This window comes from Lepeophtheirus salmonis, chromosome 1, assembly GCF_016086655.4.
Source record: "Lepeophtheirus salmonis chromosome 1, UVic_Lsal_1.4, whole genome shotgun sequence".
NCBI classification, from domain to species: Eukaryota; Metazoa; Arthropoda; class Copepoda; order Siphonostomatoida; family Caligidae; genus Lepeophtheirus; species Lepeophtheirus salmonis.
The window spans coordinates 38,434,421-38,453,591 of NC_052131.2; the positions used below are offsets into that span (position 1 = coordinate 38,434,421).

At 30.6% G+C, this 19,171-nt stretch overlaps 1 protein-coding gene and 1 long non-coding RNA gene across 2 annotated transcripts; one reads left to right on the forward strand and one right to left on the reverse strand.

The window, feature by feature from the left end:
* The first annotated feature begins 12,908 nt into the window (after positions 1 to 12,908).
* LOC121118159 (uncharacterized) lies at positions 12,909 to 15,897 on the forward strand. The gene is made up of 4 exons (XM_040712713.2): positions 12,909 to 12,938; positions 13,005 to 13,333; positions 15,071 to 15,396; positions 15,458 to 15,897. The coding sequence occupies exons 2-4, from the start codon at positions 13,051 to 13,053 to the stop codon at positions 15,650 to 15,652; spliced, it is 804 nt and encodes a 267-aa protein (XP_040568647.1). The 5' UTR covers positions 12,909 to 12,938; positions 13,005 to 13,050; the 3' UTR covers positions 15,653 to 15,897.
* LOC121118169 (uncharacterized) lies at positions 15,821 to 16,701 on the reverse strand. The gene is made up of 2 exons (XR_011782883.1): positions 16,253 to 16,701; positions 15,821 to 16,147 (listed from the first exon to the last, which is right to left on the reverse strand). It is a non-coding gene; the product is annotated as an uncharacterized lncRNA (long non-coding RNA).
* Between the last annotated feature and the right edge of the window lie 2,470 nt (positions 16,702 to 19,171).

Consider the following 19,171-nt stretch of genomic DNA (forward strand, 5'->3'; position numbering starts at 1 on the left):
AATGGTACAACCATTGGTTAGCGGGAAAGTAAAAGGGGGAAAAGAATGGAGTCGTCAAATGAAATCCCTTTTCTCGCTTTGCTTTCACCGCCGTAACTTTCGCCTAACAGCTTTGTACATATATAAAATAAAATACCTATATCTAAGTATATTTTAAACCTAATGTGAGCCAACAATGTCCATTAATGGCAAATGAGTTGAACAATTAATTAATTATTATTGATTAATGGTTTGAGGCTTATCGAAAAATTCAGGAAGAGATGAAGGGTTATCAAAAGTGCCAAAGGGATTTTAAAAAGCATTCAAAGCCCTCTGATTTCCCATTACACAGGGTGGGTAAATTACAGGCTCATTACAAAATTTGCTGTCTACAAATAAGTGAGTGAAAAAGAATCGGTACAAGTATTTTCAGGTTGTGTGGGCATAAGGAAGAAGATGATACTCATTTATTCCTCAAGTGTCCTTATTCGCAAAATGGAAGGATGAGACTTGGACAATCCTTGGGAATTGTTGATGAGGGGATATCTGTTTTTCGTCTGACTTAAAGAGAGCTAATATTATTAAACTGAAATTTGTCTCCTCAATTTATAGACTATTATCGATTGAAAATTAACCAAAAGCTCTAGATGGAACTTTTATTGATTATGAAAGGTCTATTTTAAAGGATAAAATAATTTTAGATATGTAAATACTAAAATTCGCCATTTTAACACGTATCTTGTATTAAATATCTGCATATTAATTATGTTGCTATTAATTTATGAGTTTAATTTGATGATAGTAAACGGCTCCAACCCGGGACCAAGAAAAAATAAAATATAGAATCGACGTAGCTCAATGGACAACCCGCTTGGTAAAAATTATTCTCTTGAAGTCAATGTGCGTACGTTCGCGCCCCGTTTATTCCTATAGAAAGGACTATACTTTATGTATATTGATTTTAGACAAGATTCATTCCTAGTTTAGATGGACTAACTGCAAACTAGAATGTTTATTGGTACTTTACCAGTACAATTTCATCTGACCATTTAAATGAATATTTAAAAAAAATATATACTGATGTATGTACTTGACAGACAAAGTCACTTATTTGTAAAGATTTAAAACTTGGTTTTTGACTCGAGTTCGTACTTTAAAGACTAATATAGACTTGACTTGAGATTTTATTGGACTTTAGAACGTTTTTTATCTAATTTCCTTTCAATAATTCAAGTAACTGGATATATAAAGTTCATTTTAAAGAGTTAAAAGAGATGTATATGCTGCAAGTAGTGATGGATTGCCCTAAAAAAAGATACATAAAGTTTGAAGTTGGACATGTGTGGCTAGAACTTTTTAATAAACGTTCAAGCTATCATTTTTTGTTTTTGTTTTATATTCTTTAATCCCAGCTATAAGTAAAGAAAATAAAGAGATAGCTAGAACTGAAGGCTCGACAAATCGGTGCTTAGGACCGTTGAGCGGTAAGCAAAATCGGACCGATAATATTTTAGAGTAGAGCATCTTAGCTGTCATGACGTTTCATCAGATCAGTAGTGACAAGAGAGGAGAGAAAGAAGGAAATCAACAAGGAAATAGGAAGGAATGATCCCCATGTGGATCCTCAATTCTACTCTGTGTCCAACAAGGACTTACAATTTTCACTGTGCAATAAATCCTCAAGAAAACTCTCCGTTTTTTTATGAGCACATACGAATGTTCAATCAAGTTTTGAATATAATTGAATGCAGTGGAAATGGAATTTCACTACTCAAGAGTATAATAATAATAATAATGACAACAGCTGAGGAAAAGAAAATTCCTTATTAAGATTACGCATTCCAAAAAAACGGGCCAGCTCAAAAATACTCACGATTTACATCACTATCAATCATTTCTTTTTCATGTACTTTGTTCTATTCAAATCTATAAACCACTTAACAAACGAATACCATGTGAACGATATTTGTCCAATAATAGTTGTCTACGCAATAACTTTTTTGTCTGCAAGGGGTGTCGACTATACTTGAATATTACTTCAAAACTAACTACACAGCCTTCATGAATGCACCCTTTTAACTAAGTTAACAAGGGAAATTCTACAAAGTGAAGAAAAGTTGTATACACCATGAGGGGAAAATGATAAAGTGACGTCAACAGTGGTATCATACAAAAATATATTAATCAAACAAGGAATCTACTCAAGCTAAGAAGTGGTTTATGACTTTGGTATTACGCATATTTGAAATACCCCCCAATAGAAATGTAGTAGTCATTTTGCTCTTTTAAATTCATCACGAACTTCTTTCACAAATAGCAAAACAAAACTTGTTGAAAGAAACAAAAGAAAAGAAACAAAAACACCTGTTTCAACTCCCAAAACTCTTGCAAATTCCTATTTTCTCATTTTGTTAAATTTCTTATAATTACTTAGTATATAAGTGCAATGTATTTTGTGGTTATTGTTAACTATGTATTTAGAATGAATTGATTGGTCTTTTATTTAAACCATTGGGAAGTCAGAAGAGAGGGAAACAGAAAGTTGGTTGATTTTACATTTTGATTCGTAGTTTGAGTCACTTAAAAAAAAAAAAAATACTCGCAGGTAATTATAGTTTGTACAAGAATAATAAATATTAATACTATATAAATGTTTAATATTGTCATACAAGTTCTCACCTACTTGCAACTAGTATGCGTCCAAGATACTTAAATATATCAGTCGTCATTTTTTCAACCGCACCAGGGATAACCATCTACATTCAACGCACTCGATAGCAGATGTATAGTTAGCTATGAAAATCGTGTATATTTTTGGGCGTGTTAAAAAAAAGAAAGCAAAAATCAACATGGTAACCCTGACAATTTGAAGAATGTTTTGATGGGGAGCAGCTTAGTTGTCATAACGTTTCATTAGATCAGCTAATAGCAGCTGTAACGAGGGAGGAGGGGAGAAAATAAACAAGGACAATTGCTAGAACTATTCCAATGTCAATCCCACATTCCACTCCGAGTCCAAAAAGGACTTACAATTATAACTCCCTAACAAATCCTCAGGGTTACACTCTGTCTTTTATGAGGACACACGAATGTTCAATCCGGGTTTGAATATATTTGAATTTAGTATGTAGAAAAGGATGTTCAATAGTCAAGAGTTAAATAATGATGATAACACCTGAGGAAAAGGCAATTCATTCTTCTGATTTGCAATTCCAAAAATACGGGCGATATAAGAAATATACACTATTTTTATCACTAGATATATAGTGCTCCTTTTCTGATATTTGTAAGATTTATATGTACTTATTACTTCTCTAAATTGAACGTGCTTTTTCATCTATTTTGCATGAACTCTTGCTTTACCTGAAAGTACTTTCTATAGTCAATAACTTTTGATTTTATACTTTATCTGATCATTTTCACCATGAAGCATCAAGAGGACATACGTAAAGTTATTGCATAATTGTTTGAGGCCAGCAATGATGCTAAGGCAATAATAAAAGTCACAAAATATGAGAGGTGCATCGTCTATGATGCAAGCGACCCGATACTTCTGCCCGTTCCTGTATTCATGATTGAATCGCCTTACTTCAATAATTCAAAAATTAAGTCTTTACTTTGTTGTAAGCTGTCGATGTTTTTTCTTATTTTCCAATAATCAGTGGCCTGAACTTTGATAGGTTGAATTATAATTAGCTATTGTTCAGTTGTGAACCATTCTCAAGCGTTATTAAATGATAGTTTTATAGTTTGGAGAAATTGACTATCTACCAACTGATTTTACCAGATAATTTTTTATAAATTCGTGAAATGTCCGATTTTATGTAGGACAAATATCTCAGGATACATAGAAAACACAAATTAAACTTGAGAGTAAAATTTGTTGTGGGAGAAGTCTTTAATGAAATATCAAATTGTAATCTTAATATCTTATATCTCATCATAAATCATTTTCTTAAGGGTTAAAATGAAATTAAAGAATGATACAAATGCAAAATAATATTTTAACTAATCGTATAAATAAAAATCGTTCTACCGAGTGGTCCATCAAAATCTGAAAACTTTGAATTTAAACTTCTACAAAATATAATTTATTAATTAAGAATATAATTTTAACAAAAGTAATACTATAAATAGATGTGTGTCTGAACTCTCTTAATAATTAATGTAGCCACCCTTAGCGAGAAGGATGGCTTCCAGGTGGAGGCAGAAGGCCTGGGATCCGCTGCAGATGTATTCCTCTGCCATGGCGTCCCAGTGCTGCCTTACATTGGATTTGAGGGCTCTGCAGGCTTTCCCCTCGACATGCACCCAAAAGTTGTAGTCGAGAGGATTCGCATCAGGGATGTAGTGGGCCAAAACTGTTAAAAAAGAGTTCAATAGAGCATACAAGACTAATTTCTTGCGAAGGAGATGGGTTTCTTTCATTGCTGGTTTTCTCCACCCTCACGAGGCTCTTTCCACCGACTTTTTTCATAGTTTTCTGGCCAGTCTGGTGTGAAACCCTGAAATTTCTTGCATGAGCCTTTATAGACTTGAGGAGATCGACCTTGGCTATTTTTTAACTCCTCTAGTCTAGTCTGAACTTTTGGAAAGAGCCTTTCTTCCTCTCCAAAGTTTCAGACTTGCTAACGGCATAGACCGTGATTCTTGAGACGCCCAACTGCTTGGAGTGTGCGAATAAAAATTCGTCAAGGATGATAGATAGCTCAGGTTAGTTTTGTTTTGTAACTAATTGTATATGCTTTATAAATATCAAGGATGAATTAAGTTCAATCGCTCAACGTTCATAAATTATTGAATTAGTAAGTGTTCAGATTTCAATGGACCACACAGTATATACAGCGTCGTCTTTGGTGCCGCAATTTGCACCATATTTGAAGGTGACACCATCTTGAAGGCTCATAGCTGAAATTTATTTAAATAAAATGGACAAATTTATGTCAAATATTGAAGATACTTTTATCACATGACTTTAAAACTTTAATTAATAAAGTCTCAACACCTGTCTTTAATACTACCTGATGCCAATCATAAATAGTGATATTAGAATTAATTCAAATATCCGGATACTAAAAATGCCTATTAAATGGCTAAATTTTGAATATTAATTTTATTTTTGATAAACTATTAGGAACGTAAAAGTAGAAGAATTGCAGTAAAATATCCTATCTGTCCAAATATAATAGTTAATTTTTGTACGCGGGTACTACCACATTATTTCACTTACTTCAAATTTTTATTACAATTCCACAACACAATTATTATTTTCTTAAGGGTTAAAATGAAACTAGCTGGCTATAGGTTTTTATATAAATTTAAACTTATATGAAATATTCTGCAATTTAGTGTTGAGAAAATTAATGAATTCCCTTTCTGGCCCGGCATATATAAAAAGTTTCTTGTTCAAATATCCCATATTTTACATCTCGCTACATGTTTTGGATATATAAAAATATGGTCTTCTAGTTCCCTTTTGCAGAAAAAGAATCTCCCTTCCATGTATACTTCTAAGATCCTGTACTTGAGCCAGTATTGAGAGAAATCCATCTAACCAACCACTCCCCAGTGTAGCTATGATTTTCATATCTTCTCTTGCAATTTTCCTATCTATCTGCCCAAAAAAATACCGTCTTATTATACTTTTCCAACCAAATTTGTCACAACTATCTATTTTGTATTCTTCTGATAAAATAAAAACATTTTCTACGTCCATATTCTCTTTTTATGAATATATTTTCCTTCGCCATAATTATCTGCCTCTCCAGTTTTTCACTAAGATAAAAATTTGATATGCCATTAAAGACTTCTTCCCCAAAATCAATTTTATTCTTAATAGACATTTTTGTAAGGCATATTTAATTGCCATCTCTCAGTTTACTTCAGAGTTCGTCTTCCAAAAGGGACATATTTCCCTCGAAATGTCAATTATTTGGATTGGATTTTTACCTTCCATTTTTTCAATCGTACAACCTATTTTGTTCTTCAGTTTTTCTTGAAAAATCCTTTTCTATTAATATCCTGAACCAATTGAATGTCATGACCTTCCAAAAGTCTTTGAAGGAAATCAATCTAACCTTTGGGAGCTGTTATCTTCTTCCATCTTATTATTCTGGATGGCTCAGTTGGAAACAAGAATCCTCTACCATCCTTATAAAAAAATTCTTAGAGAAGGGAGTGACCTACAAAAGCTGGATAACTTTTGCTGAAATAATCGTTTTCTATATTCTAGTGGGATATTTCTTTAAATTAGAGTTGTTTAGCTTCATACTCTGCTTCTTATTCTATTTTGATTTCCCTTTGGTTCTAAATTAAGTGACTCTCTCGTCCAATGTCATAACAGTACCAAGTATTTTTAGGGGTGGAACACTTTAGAGGCGATGAGGGGCCATAACATCTGCCGTGTTAGATCTTTAGAACAAATTTCAGGAAGGAATTGACTTACAGGGGAGTCCCCTTGGTTTTTGGATTTTTCTTGAAAAAAAAAAAAAAAAAAAATTTAAAAATCCATATCTATTTACAGAAAATTAAAATTTTTGGAAAAAAATTTCAAAATTTCAAATTTATCCATACCAAATTTAATAATCAGGAATAAAAGATTTCAATAATTAAACAGTTTTTAAAAAAACGTCAAAATCCATCGTTATTCACAGAAAATTAAAATTAAATTTTTTCGGAAAAAAATTTCAAAAATTCATAGTGATTTACAGAATATTAAATTGTATAGAAAGAATATATGAAAAATTCAATTTTTTGGAAAAAAAATCAAAAATTAAACATCCAATATTATATTTTTTGGAAAAAATTTCAAAAATTCACAGCTATTTACAAAAATTAAATTTTATGGAAAAAAAAATCAAATATTAAATTTATGAAAATTTTTTCAAATTTTTTACTCTTTGCTCTACTGTATAATTTGTCTGAATGGCGAAAAATTGTTTAGTAAAAAGCAAAAATTCAGCACCTCCAGCCCACCCCATGTGGACCCCTCTGTCTTATTTAATTGTAATATTTTTTTTTTTTTTTTTTTGCAATCTAAGAATTATTATGAGACATGCTAATTCATATAACTCAAATTAATGAAATATTTTCTGTCAAATCAAAATGTACTCAAGTGTTTTATTCGTTTCTTTTAGACAAGTGACACAATAATAATTATTTAACTACTTTTTCCTCCCTTCCCTGACTATATAAAATAATATAATATGAATATCGATGATCATGAGAAGAACTTTTCATTTCGTGACTCCTTCGTTCCTTATCAGCATCATCAAATAAGCTCTCAACATTATTTTTTAATGTTCCCCCCGTTGTAATATAATGTTAATGTGATGAGGAGTAAAATAGTTTTGATGATAAATTAGCATTTTTGTTTTTTTGGTCTTCATCGTTTAGGGGGTCGCAGAGGGTTAAATGAAATATATATATCCATGTTGAGTATATTTTTATATACCTATCTACACAGTTTGGGGCAGGTGAGGAAAGGGGCCACACGTCATAGAACAATAACAATAGTATACATATAAACGATTAATGAACTCAAGTTATTATCGCTATATCCTCTTCTTAAGAGCATTAAAAAGCCCTTGCACTGTGGATCGTACAATATCCATATCTTTCAGGTTTATCATTTTGTCTAGAGTAGGATAATGTAAATGATGAAAATAAGACTTTCGACCCGTATATTACGAGGGTCGTTTGAATCGATGAATTGGAGGGAGTTTCAAAAGATAGACGAAAAAAAATTCATGTGTTGATTTATGAAAGGCAAAACGCTTCACAAGATTAAAAAGAAGCTTGATAAACATTATGGGGACTCTACACCTTCTATTAGAACAGTTTATAAGTGGGTTCAAAAAATTTCGTAGTGGCCATATGGGTACAAGTGACGCTGAACTGTACATGAGATTGCTAGTGCTGTGGGCATCTCGAGTTGGAACCCTATTTCCATTAATTTTGCAACCATAACTGCGGAGGTGTTTGAGCTGATGCATTGTCTTCCTTTTTTTTCCCAGCTCGGTTTTCAAAAGGTCAAATAAAGATAAATAATAATCTACTTATGATAAATTTACCCTTTTCAAAATAGTCAATGAGGATTATTTCTTACGAATCCAAAAGAAAATCCCCATAATCTTTCTGGGCGATTCCTTGATTCAAAGAAGTGCCTAACAGAAAGAAATGGATGGATCTGACTGAAAGTTGGTGTGTGTTTTTCCAAGAGATGCTACTAACTGGACATAACCTCGATATCCGCCAGTAGTCCCATTTCTTGGTCTTTACACGGACTATTCAAACGCCCCTCGTAAAATAATGAAAATTAACGTGGTCATCCTGCCAAAAGAAGAGCAGTGTTGCTGTCATAATGTTCCATTGGATCAGCTACAAGGAGCTGTGACAAGGGAAGATGGAAATAAACCAGGACATAGGATGTTTTTTGTTTATTGGAGGAAGTTGGATGGAAATAGACTAGAATGGGCACTCGGTAGGGCAGAGAATATCACTCTAAAATTGAGTTATGTATAGAATTAGGATTTTTGAGCAATTTTTTGCAGTCAAAATGACTAAAAAAATAGCTCTTAAATTTTGAAAAATGAGCACCCAAAATATCAAAATTAAGCAATTTGTATTTAAACAAAAATACAGTTGTGTAAGTATTATTTAAAGTGATTAGTGTTGTTTTATATTAATCATAATTTATTGTTAAATTTTGTTGCATTAAATACACAAATCAAGATTTTATTCTTTTATTTTTTCCCCTTGGATCAGTAATGGTAGTTTTAAAATGCTAAAAGACAGTTTAACGTCTACATTAGTAGTTGGAGAAAATTTGATATTTGGGAGATCTTTGCGTTTTGACGTACCAAAGTTATTTCCTTATTATTAAAAGGTTGCGATAATTGAATTTCAACTATCCTCTGTCGCTGTCTCCAATTTCGAGATAGAAAGAAAAAATATGACGTGCGGGTAAACTTATACAGAATACCCTTTTCTGTAAATACAAATTGCTCAATTTTGATATTTTGAGTGTTCATTCTTCAAAATATTAGTGCTCTTTTTGGCTCATTTTGCTCAAAAATCCCATGTCTACTAATCATACACGAGGACCCCAGGCTACCTTCCGACAGAGGTCATGAAGGCCTGGATTCTCTCGAGTTTACCTTTTGCTGCTCAACCCTGTATGCATAAAGGGGTGTCTGCGGGGGTGGGCTGTAGCTTCCCCAAAAATATTAAAAATTTAAAAAGAAAATCTTCAATTTTTTTTCCAAAAAATGTTATTTGTCAATTTTTTCCCCAATATATTGAATTTTTTCTGAATATCTGAAATTTAAAAAAAAATAGAAAAATGTAATATGTAAATTAAACATTTCCAAATTTTTTTATTTTTTGTGAACAGCTTTTTGACAAAAATTTTATATTTGAAATTTTTTTTTTTTCTAATAACTATAGATTTTTGAGATTTTTTCCTACAAATTTAACAATTGTATTTTTTTCCAAGAAATTTAATTTTTTGTAAACAGCTATGGATTTTTGAATTTTTTTTACCTATGTTTTTTTCTCTCAAAAATTCAAAAACCAAACATCCCTCCCCCTTCCCCTCAAAAAAATATATACATATGTATAAGAATGATGATGTACATATTACAAAAAATCCTTTATTTTTTTAAACTGTCTCAAGTTTCACAATTTAAAAGATAATTCAACTACCGGGCAACATTATATAGGTAGTTAGATAGGACAAGTAATTCCAAAGTATTTTTGATGTAGTTCAATAATTAATAGGCATTTATTGGTGTTTTCAAAACTAAACAAAAGTAAGGAGACATGGTACAGGGAAAGATTGGACATGTTACAACAGGAGGAAACATGTAAAAACTGCCGTTTGTTATATTCAAGCATTTATTTCACTTTTTATTCAAAGTTTGTCAGCATCAAGTAAATACTTATAATTGCATATTTAAGATAAACAAATAAAACATTTACAGAAATGGAGCATAGTTAATAATCAAATTTAAAAAAAGAATATTTTATTACTATTTACTGTGATTGATAATTAAAGTATAACATGAAATTACACAAAAAACAAAACATAATTAAATATAATATATACGATACAAGTATATATAATAAAAATGGGATGTAACAAGTCTCCTTCATAGTGTTGGAGTCAGAATAGATGAGGTGAACTGAATATTGAAGAATGCTAATTAATTGAACAACATGCTGGACTGATATTTAATAAAATAAAATAAAAATCTCATGTTTTTAATTGAAATATATCTCATCAAATCCTTACCTAAAATGTTTACTTGTTGTGACAAAAATTTCAATGTCGAAATTCTCTTTAACTGTAAGCATTAGGTAACCCAGGTTTTATGTTGATTTGATAAACAAAGGAAGAAATTCAATTGTATAAGAACATGGGGGTTAGATAACTTTACATTTTAAAGTTATTGGCAGAGTAACATGTCTATTCCGTAACATGTATCCTTACTCTCCCCTATATGCTATAATCCTGCGGACGGCCCTGGCCTTCCCACCTTCTAATTACCCACATGGTTTGTGAATGTTCCCTATGTTGAGTACTGAAGCGGTTTATTTTTTATAAGCAGTTTTTTTGAGAACTTTCGTTTTAAAAAAAGGTAAATAAGCAAATATTCATTTTAAGGGATTTCATGACAAAAAGAATTATTCTACTTTTCTGGCGAAGAACAATAGATATGAAAGTATAGTATATAATCATCAGCATGATGAGCTCACCTGCATAATTTAAAAGAAGAAAACTCAACTCTTAAAAGAAAAGAAAACTTTTATAATTTGTTAAATTACTTTAAATAGATTGCTTAGACAAAAAGTTGGATAATTTTTTATTGATTATATTATATGTATAATATGTAGACATATATTGCAGGAGTAATGAAAATAGTTATATTTAATATGAACGTTCAGAGTAACATTAAAGATAGAAACAAGTTTAATTTTCCCAGATTTGGGTGGGTTCGGGCCTTTAGACGTAAATATTTGGGTAAATATCAAGTACCCGAATTTTTGGATCGCCCTGAATATTGTTCTTTATTAAGTCTGTTGTTAAAAAAGTATATAGTGAAACAATATCGCCACGTTTTTTTGATAAACGCATTACACTTGGAACTCTTACATTAATTCCTAAAATGGTAAAGATCCAAGATATGTTCAAAACCTAAGGCCACTCACAATTCTAAACAGATCTTATAAAATATGCAGTAGCATGCTTAACAAAAGAATTGGGAAGATCCTACCTTGCAAGGTTCATAGAAATATTTTTTATTAACCTTGTTTCCTTGTATCTTTTACCATAGTAAAACAGGTTTTTTTTGAAAGATTTCTTGTCAGAATGTTATACCACGACAAGATATAGAGATCAAATAATGGAAGTTGTAAACTAAAAATATAAAATATATTGAAAAGCAAGTCATTCTGCCTTTCTTTACATTAGTACCTACCAAGACGAACTAAAACTATTTTACTTGGGAAATATTTTACAATGTTTTATAAATTTAAATGTACAAAACTCCTACCTATCACTAGACATGTTAAAATATGTAATAAATATTCTAGACTCATAGGCGCCGAAAGTGAGGGCAAGGGGGAAGCTGCCCCCCGCTTCCAAAAAGTACTTTAAAAAAATTCTTAAAAGCCCCTTTCACCAAAAAAAAAATATATATAAGCTATTACTTTTAAAATCTAATTTATACATCAGCTTCAATATTTTGAAGCGCGCCTTGCACGCAAATGATCTCAGTTTCTTTATGACGGATGTATAGTTTTCAGAGGGCTAAGGCTAAAAACATCCATATCGAAATTTTGAAATGATTTTTTAAAAAATGTTATAGCCTATCAATAAAGAGCCACATATATAATAAGCCACAATATTGTGTTTTGGCCAAACAATTATGTTTGACTATGACTAGATATGTTACAAAATGCCGATTTACAGAGATGAAAAATCTTGAAGGAGGCGTGCACGGAAGTTTAAAAGTGTTATGGAGAAATACTGCATGGATATATTCTTAAATTGGAAAAACCAATTTTAAGTCATTTATATTTAATGTAGATAATTTTTTTAATCTTTCACCAAGTTTGATTTTGTTTTTTCAATCTGTTCTTTTGTTTTATAGCACCATTCGCTGGAAAAGAAGTCATCTTAAGATAGTCTTCAAAATCACTTAAGATAGTCTTCAAAATCATAAATAACATATAATGGATCTAATAAAAGTTAAAATGGACTTTTAAAACGTTTATTTATCTAGTATCTTGTGTAGCCAGGGAACACATAAATGAATATGGAATTATATTTTATTTTGGCGTATATGTTATATATATTTAGACTGAAGTGCAAAAGAGTTCTCCTCATTCTAAAGTTAATACTGTAAATTGTAACATATTGAACATAAAATGGAGCTAATTCATAATCAAATCTAATTTTTTTTGATAAACATTAGCAGTCGTAGATTTTTTAAAAACACTTTTTCATGTTTTTATATGAATGAAGTCGGCTGCTCGCTTCAGAAACAAACATTTTGACATAGATATTCAATAATATAGTTACATTTTCTTTGAAAAAAGTGCTGAGTGGATGGAAATTACTGTATAATGATTTTTGAAGCCATGTTTGTTCGATAGAAAATTGATTTGTTCTCTCTCATTTGCAGAAATAGGCTTGGTTACATACTGTATAATAGTATTATATTGTACATAACATATGTGTTTCATTATAAAAATTGGGTTTAATTAACAATAATGTTCATATTAAATAGTTGTTTAATTTAATATTTAAAAAAAAGGCTAAGATATGAGATGTTAAAAGTTTCCATTTTTTTAATGGCGGAAAACTCTTTTGCACTCTCGTCAAACTAAAAAAAAGAACGCGTTCTAAATTCATTTCAGTTTCGATGTTCCCTGGGCAGGCTAAACAAAAGAAGGTAGAAATACGTCTGGTAGCCTTGATAGCTATAATATTTCCCTTTTTTTCAAATTAATAATAACAGAAATGGAATAAGTAAAAGTTCTGATCAACGCAACACAACATTAAGGATGGAAGAAATTACGAATCATTTAGAAGGACGATTGGACACGATTGAGGAAGGATTTAAATGGATGTCCTCAGGTGTTTTGGAAGACACTCTGGCCTGTGTGGATTCAACGGCTTTTATAGCCGCAAAAATAGAGATAAAGTCGGAAAAATTTGAGCGGTTAAAGTTTCGTCATGAGGATTTGGTCAAAGAGTCCAGAACATGGAGTGAAAAGTTTCATGTACTCAGGAATCTACAAAAGGAGTTGATCACTTTATTGCCTCAGGCCATGATCAAGTCCAAAGGTGGACTTTTGTTTCATTTCCAAAAATATTTTTTTAGTAACCTTTCGTAGTTATAATTACTCATTAGTAATAACGAAATGAAAGGATGAGATCAATGTTCATTAGAGTGGCTCTATTTTTTAATTATGAAATGGCCGCGTACCTCAAAAATAGTTCCCGTCTTTTTTAAACTTCATATATGCATGCAGCCTAGTAGTTCAAGGACACATTTAAGTCAATTAAAGGGCTTGTATTCAAAATTCCGGGATGAGTTAAGATACCCAAGAATTTTAGCTATATTTTAAAACCTATATTTGATTTGTGGGACTTATATTTTTTTATTGTGACGATTGCATCTTGGCTACTAGAAGAGCAATTTGTGGCGTCCTTAGAATAATTTTTAAATAGAAATTGACGATAATTCGTGGAAGAATAAAAAATTTAATCCATACGTAATTTTAAAGTAAAAGTATTAAAGCTCACTTTTTTGCTGACGAGCCACATATTTATAAAAACTCGCTCGAAGTTTCAGTCCAATTGGAGAGTATTTGGAGGTACTACAAACAAAGCAATTGAGGAATAAATATGAAGAAATTCTCCCTATGATTTTCTCGTATATATTATTCATAAGATTAAAATAAATAAATCAATTTCGAAACAGATGACAATGTAAAGTCAATATTAATAGTTTTTTTATAATAATTTCCTTGTCGAACTTATTATGATTGCTCATGAAAAATATTAACTTAAATTTTTTAGTTATAGATGTAAAATATATATCACTGAAATAATCATCAAAATAATATTTTTAAATATTCAATTCAATTGTGGAAAATCTAAATTTTATTGGACTCATCTGAAATGTCTTCTTTAGTCATATTTTTTCACGTAACAGGTTTTTTTAACTGGTCAAAATTCATTTATTTAAAAAAAACAACAACCTTAAACGATCCACCCTAACGTTCATGTCCAAAAAGTCCTTTGTTCTTCTTGGAAAAGTTGAACATTACATTGTTTAATTTCTTGGGGGAAACACTTCTTAATATCTGCATTGCATTATATTTAGTCTTTTTTGTTAGTAAAGGGTACTAATAAAACTCTATGTGCCATATTTTAAATCCTTCATTCCATTTTTGGTACAGTATTGGGAATTAAATCTCAAAATTACTGGTATTTTGAGGAAAAATATGTGATTTTGAGACAACTTGTAACTTCAATTTTACAACTAATTATGGGTCGAATATTGTAATCTTATTTTTGCATTGGGATTATTTTTAAGCGTTTAAAGTATATAAAATGTATATTTGTTTAAAATGACGCTAAATTTATATTTATAACTGTTTTTAAATTAGCAATTTTTTGAGAATTTGATCCAATAGAAGATGTTTGCTTTGAAAACATCTCCGACACCATCAATTCTTGTAGACGGTTGCTTTTTTTTTTTTTTTTTTTTTTTTTTTTTTGGTAGATTAAAACTTTAACAAAAATATTTGCCTGATATATTTAAAATATAGGTGGTTCAAGGTGTCTGAAAATGGTCACTTTCGACCCAAAAGTACCTATTATTTCGTCTTAAAAATGACACATGGACCTAAAATTTCTCAAATTGCGTTTTTTAATGTCTTTCAACAGAAACGATTATAGTTTTGCTCCAAAAACGGAACACTTTGATGTTCATACTTAAAAATGTCATAAAAAATATATTTTATTGAATGCGTCTTTATAATTATATCCTAATTTATTCCATCGTAATTCCAGATACGCTTACATCCGAAAACGTCGCATCAAATCCATTAAAAACTATCAATAATAATAATGAGAATAAAAACATATCAAATAATACTCAATCTCATCAACCTTCCAAACTCCCATTAAAGAAGAACAAAAATCTTACCATTCCCTCATTGATCCAATTTAAACTACCCGAATTTGATTCTATACCTGCTTACATGAAAGGAAGACTCAATTACAATTCATTAAATCAGGCACTAGAAGAGTTTAACTCTGTTTTGAAAACCAAATACACGTTCTTCAATCAAGGTTTTAATCCAAATGCAAACTTCAAGACTAAAACAAAGTACCAGGTAATATATAAATCGTTTCTTCAACGAACGGATAAATATATTAATTATGTCTTATAATTAGGAAATGAAAAAACTTGAGACGAAAGAAACGAAAGGTCTTTGTTTCCTTGTTATGGATGATATCAAAGCACTTCCCTCCTTCAAAACAGATTCTTCTAGGAAATCTATTTTTTCAATTCTAAGACATTTTCATAAGATAAAGGAAATCAGAGGGCCTGGTTCGATTGTTCGCTATGCAGTCATAGAGGGGATATAATCAATAAAACTCAAAATTTTTTGTACTCTTGAAATTTATGAATGATTTTTAATCATTGTGATTGTAAGTAAAATTGCCCTGAATTGTATTGCATAATTTGGATCAAACCTCTTTTTCTCATAAAATATGAGTTTGTTAGTAATATTATGCCTATAATATTTTGACAAGTTCTACAAATATATATATATATATTTAGATTTACATATAATTCAATAAATTAGGACAATAAAATTTCTCTTTTGTAATTGGTGTTACATTTGTGATGGGGATTACAAGTATTGGCACATGAATACTTGAACGGATTTGGGTTGTATGTCTGGTTCATCATCAAAACCTCCGTGAAGAAGTTGAGTTTTTCCCCGATGTCTTGTTCTTTCGTTAATTTTCCAGCAACAATTTCCTATCACTTCTATTCGAAAAACTTCCCTATATTTCAAATATTTTATTAGGTCATAATACTTTCTACCACTTAGTACATTGATTTTAATGTCTGATCTGAAAGGAAGGGTTTAATTAATTTAAATTCTGTCTTAGTTTATTTTCCAACCATTTTCAAAATGGTGTATTATTTTACTAACTGAGAAAAATCTATGTTCTTACCCATCTCTAACGTGATTGTGATGAATACGAAGCGATCCCATGCACACATCCCTCGTTATTTTACCATTGATGACTCCACTGGACTTTGCTTGCACGGGATTCGTTTCCCGGACTGGATATTCTTTATCGGGACAATTTACCTTGGGAGTATTTTGATATGGATCAAATCCACATCTTTTTTTCCAAAGGATATTATTTATCCGGAATCTATCGTATTTTATGCGGCTTCCTCTATGTTTAAGGAAATATTTTAGTGGTGAACACTCCGTTAGAGGTATACAATTGGAGCCTCCTTCCACCCTTCGTTCAAGAGTAATGAACAACACCAATAGGGAAAAATTCACACTTATTCGAAGATTTAACTTCATACTTCTTTTTTTTTTTTGTGTGTACTTGATTCTTTGAAAGACGGTATGACTCTGAAATGTATATACACTCTTGGGCTCATTACTTACTTAAGTTAATATTAAGTTTTATGACGATAATAATAATAAAAAAAATGTATGTACATGAACCGGTTTTCCCCTGTCTCAAGAGTCAATTTTTATTCCGTAGTGATGTCTTTTCATATTCCTCATTTTCATCACATCTAATTAATTAAAGAGTTTAAACAACAGATGCTCCCTTGAAGGTACGAGGAAACTTCTACATCCTCGGGGTTCAATATATAAGTTCAGGGACGTGCTCTGAGAGTTCATTTTGAATTTTTTATAAATAATTATATAAACTTTAGTTCATCAACTTATTTGTTGGATATTCGTTTCTTTGCATTCTTAAAATCAACATTCACACATGAAATACAACTTTTGGGTGGATGAACAAACTAAAATAACGAATGTGCCCTTTGACAAAGTTATTTTAGAATGTAACTATATGTTGTACTTGCAGATTCATAATACTACTGAAAAAGGGATAGCATTGTCGATCTAGTATTGATTGTGAAATTTGGTTCATTTTCACAAATTTTTATTCTAATATATTTTTGTAACTTAAAAAAATTATTCCTTGTCATTTCAACTACAAATCCCAATATTACTCTGTACATCATATACTCGATTAATTCACCAACATAATAGATTATAATTTATTGGAATACTCAAAATACTGTTATAAATATCAAATAAATGGGAAATTTGTATTCAGTAGCATTGAATTTTCTACACAATTAATATATATTTTTTAAAATTATGTTTCTACATACCTCTCATGTTTTAAACTTATTACTATATTATTTGAAACTTAATCGTATTCGTTTCAAATGTTTCACATTTGAAATTTTGTGCTAATTTCTATGGTTGATAACTATGATTCACTGATTTGTTCATTGAAAATGAATTACATATATTATGCGGGTTGTAAGCGTTCTGTTCAATTAATTTTTTTTAGTAATTAAGTATAAATTGGGATTACAAACTATACGTAAGACTGAATGTGTAGGTTGAGCTATACTCTCTTATAAAAATTTAGTGAAATAAAACTATAGAGCTGATGATAAGTTTTTATTTTGGGAATAGTCCTAGTTTGGAACGAATTTGGAACTCTTCAAACAAATCAAAGTTGCTAGAATCTAATGAACTTTAGATTTGATTGATTTGGTTCAAGTAGGGTATTACACTTCAAAAATAGAAATGGTTGTTGGATTCTTGCTCACAGTTAATTATAGAGACAATTTCAAAAGAACTTCTGAAGGTATCCTTGAAAGACACTAATTTAATTTTGCTTGAGTGGAAACACTGATCGTGCCAGTGATTTCTATTTTAAGAGTAAATGCCGCAAGAATTAGGGCAATGCTAAAATTCCATTTTTAGTGTTTCGTTCATTGAACGTGCGTTCCGCTGAACGCCGGTACATTTCGCGTTCTGTTCACAAGCCTGGTATTATGTGTAGAAGTTTTCGATTACTTTTATATTTATTAGTTACAAAACAGACTATAAATTGAATCTTTGTATGTAAAATGTATGAATACATTCTCCATGGAATGATTTATGCAATTTCTATGATTCACAAAAATGAGGCATTACAATTGCAATTTATGTGGGGATTTTGATGAGCGTAATAACATATTATTGTCAATGAGATAGATATTGTAAAAATTTATAAACAACAGATTATTTTGCGTTTCTTAGATTTCATAGAACATTTACAGTGACTTAAGGCGGGTTACCAGTTATCACATCTATCAAGCATGTACGGTATACGTGGATATACAATTTATTTTTAGAAAATTTGCATATCCCAATCTTCAAACTTCAACCAACTCTCCCTATCAAAATGATTTTTTTTGTAATTTAAACTGTGCCTTGTTTGTAGGAGTGAAAAGTCCGCGATCGATTAAATTTTGGAAGCTGAAAAATGACTAAGGTGCCATTTTCTCTCTCCCAAACAAGAAATATTTTAAATCGCAGAACTTCTTTATTTTAACCGGAATAATTGTTGAGATTTATGGATTGTAATGTGCAAAGTTCTTTGAAATAAATTGCGTGTACACGTATGATAAATAGAAGTGTATAAAATATGATCTAAAAAGCGGTAGCTACTTTTTGTATTTACAACCTGACCATATATGTATATTTTTTTTAAATGTTCTAAAGGTGTTATCATTATAATTTAATTCTTGAGAAAAGAACATCTAAGTATAAAGTAATAAATAGTAGGTGCGCTCATGAAAAAGGGAGGGTAACAATAAGGTTTTGCTCGGGAGTTATAAGTGAAAGTCCCTGTTCGAATAAGAGTATAATTGAGGATCGATATCGAAATAATTTAATTCTATACAGGGCGTAACATCGAAATCCGGAGCTTCAGATTACAGCATTTGATTGGAATATAGATGACAAAATTGTTAATCGTTTTTTTGTGGTAAAATATACATATAAACGTTTCACTTAGTAGCCAAAAGACCGACAATGAGTCAAAAAATTA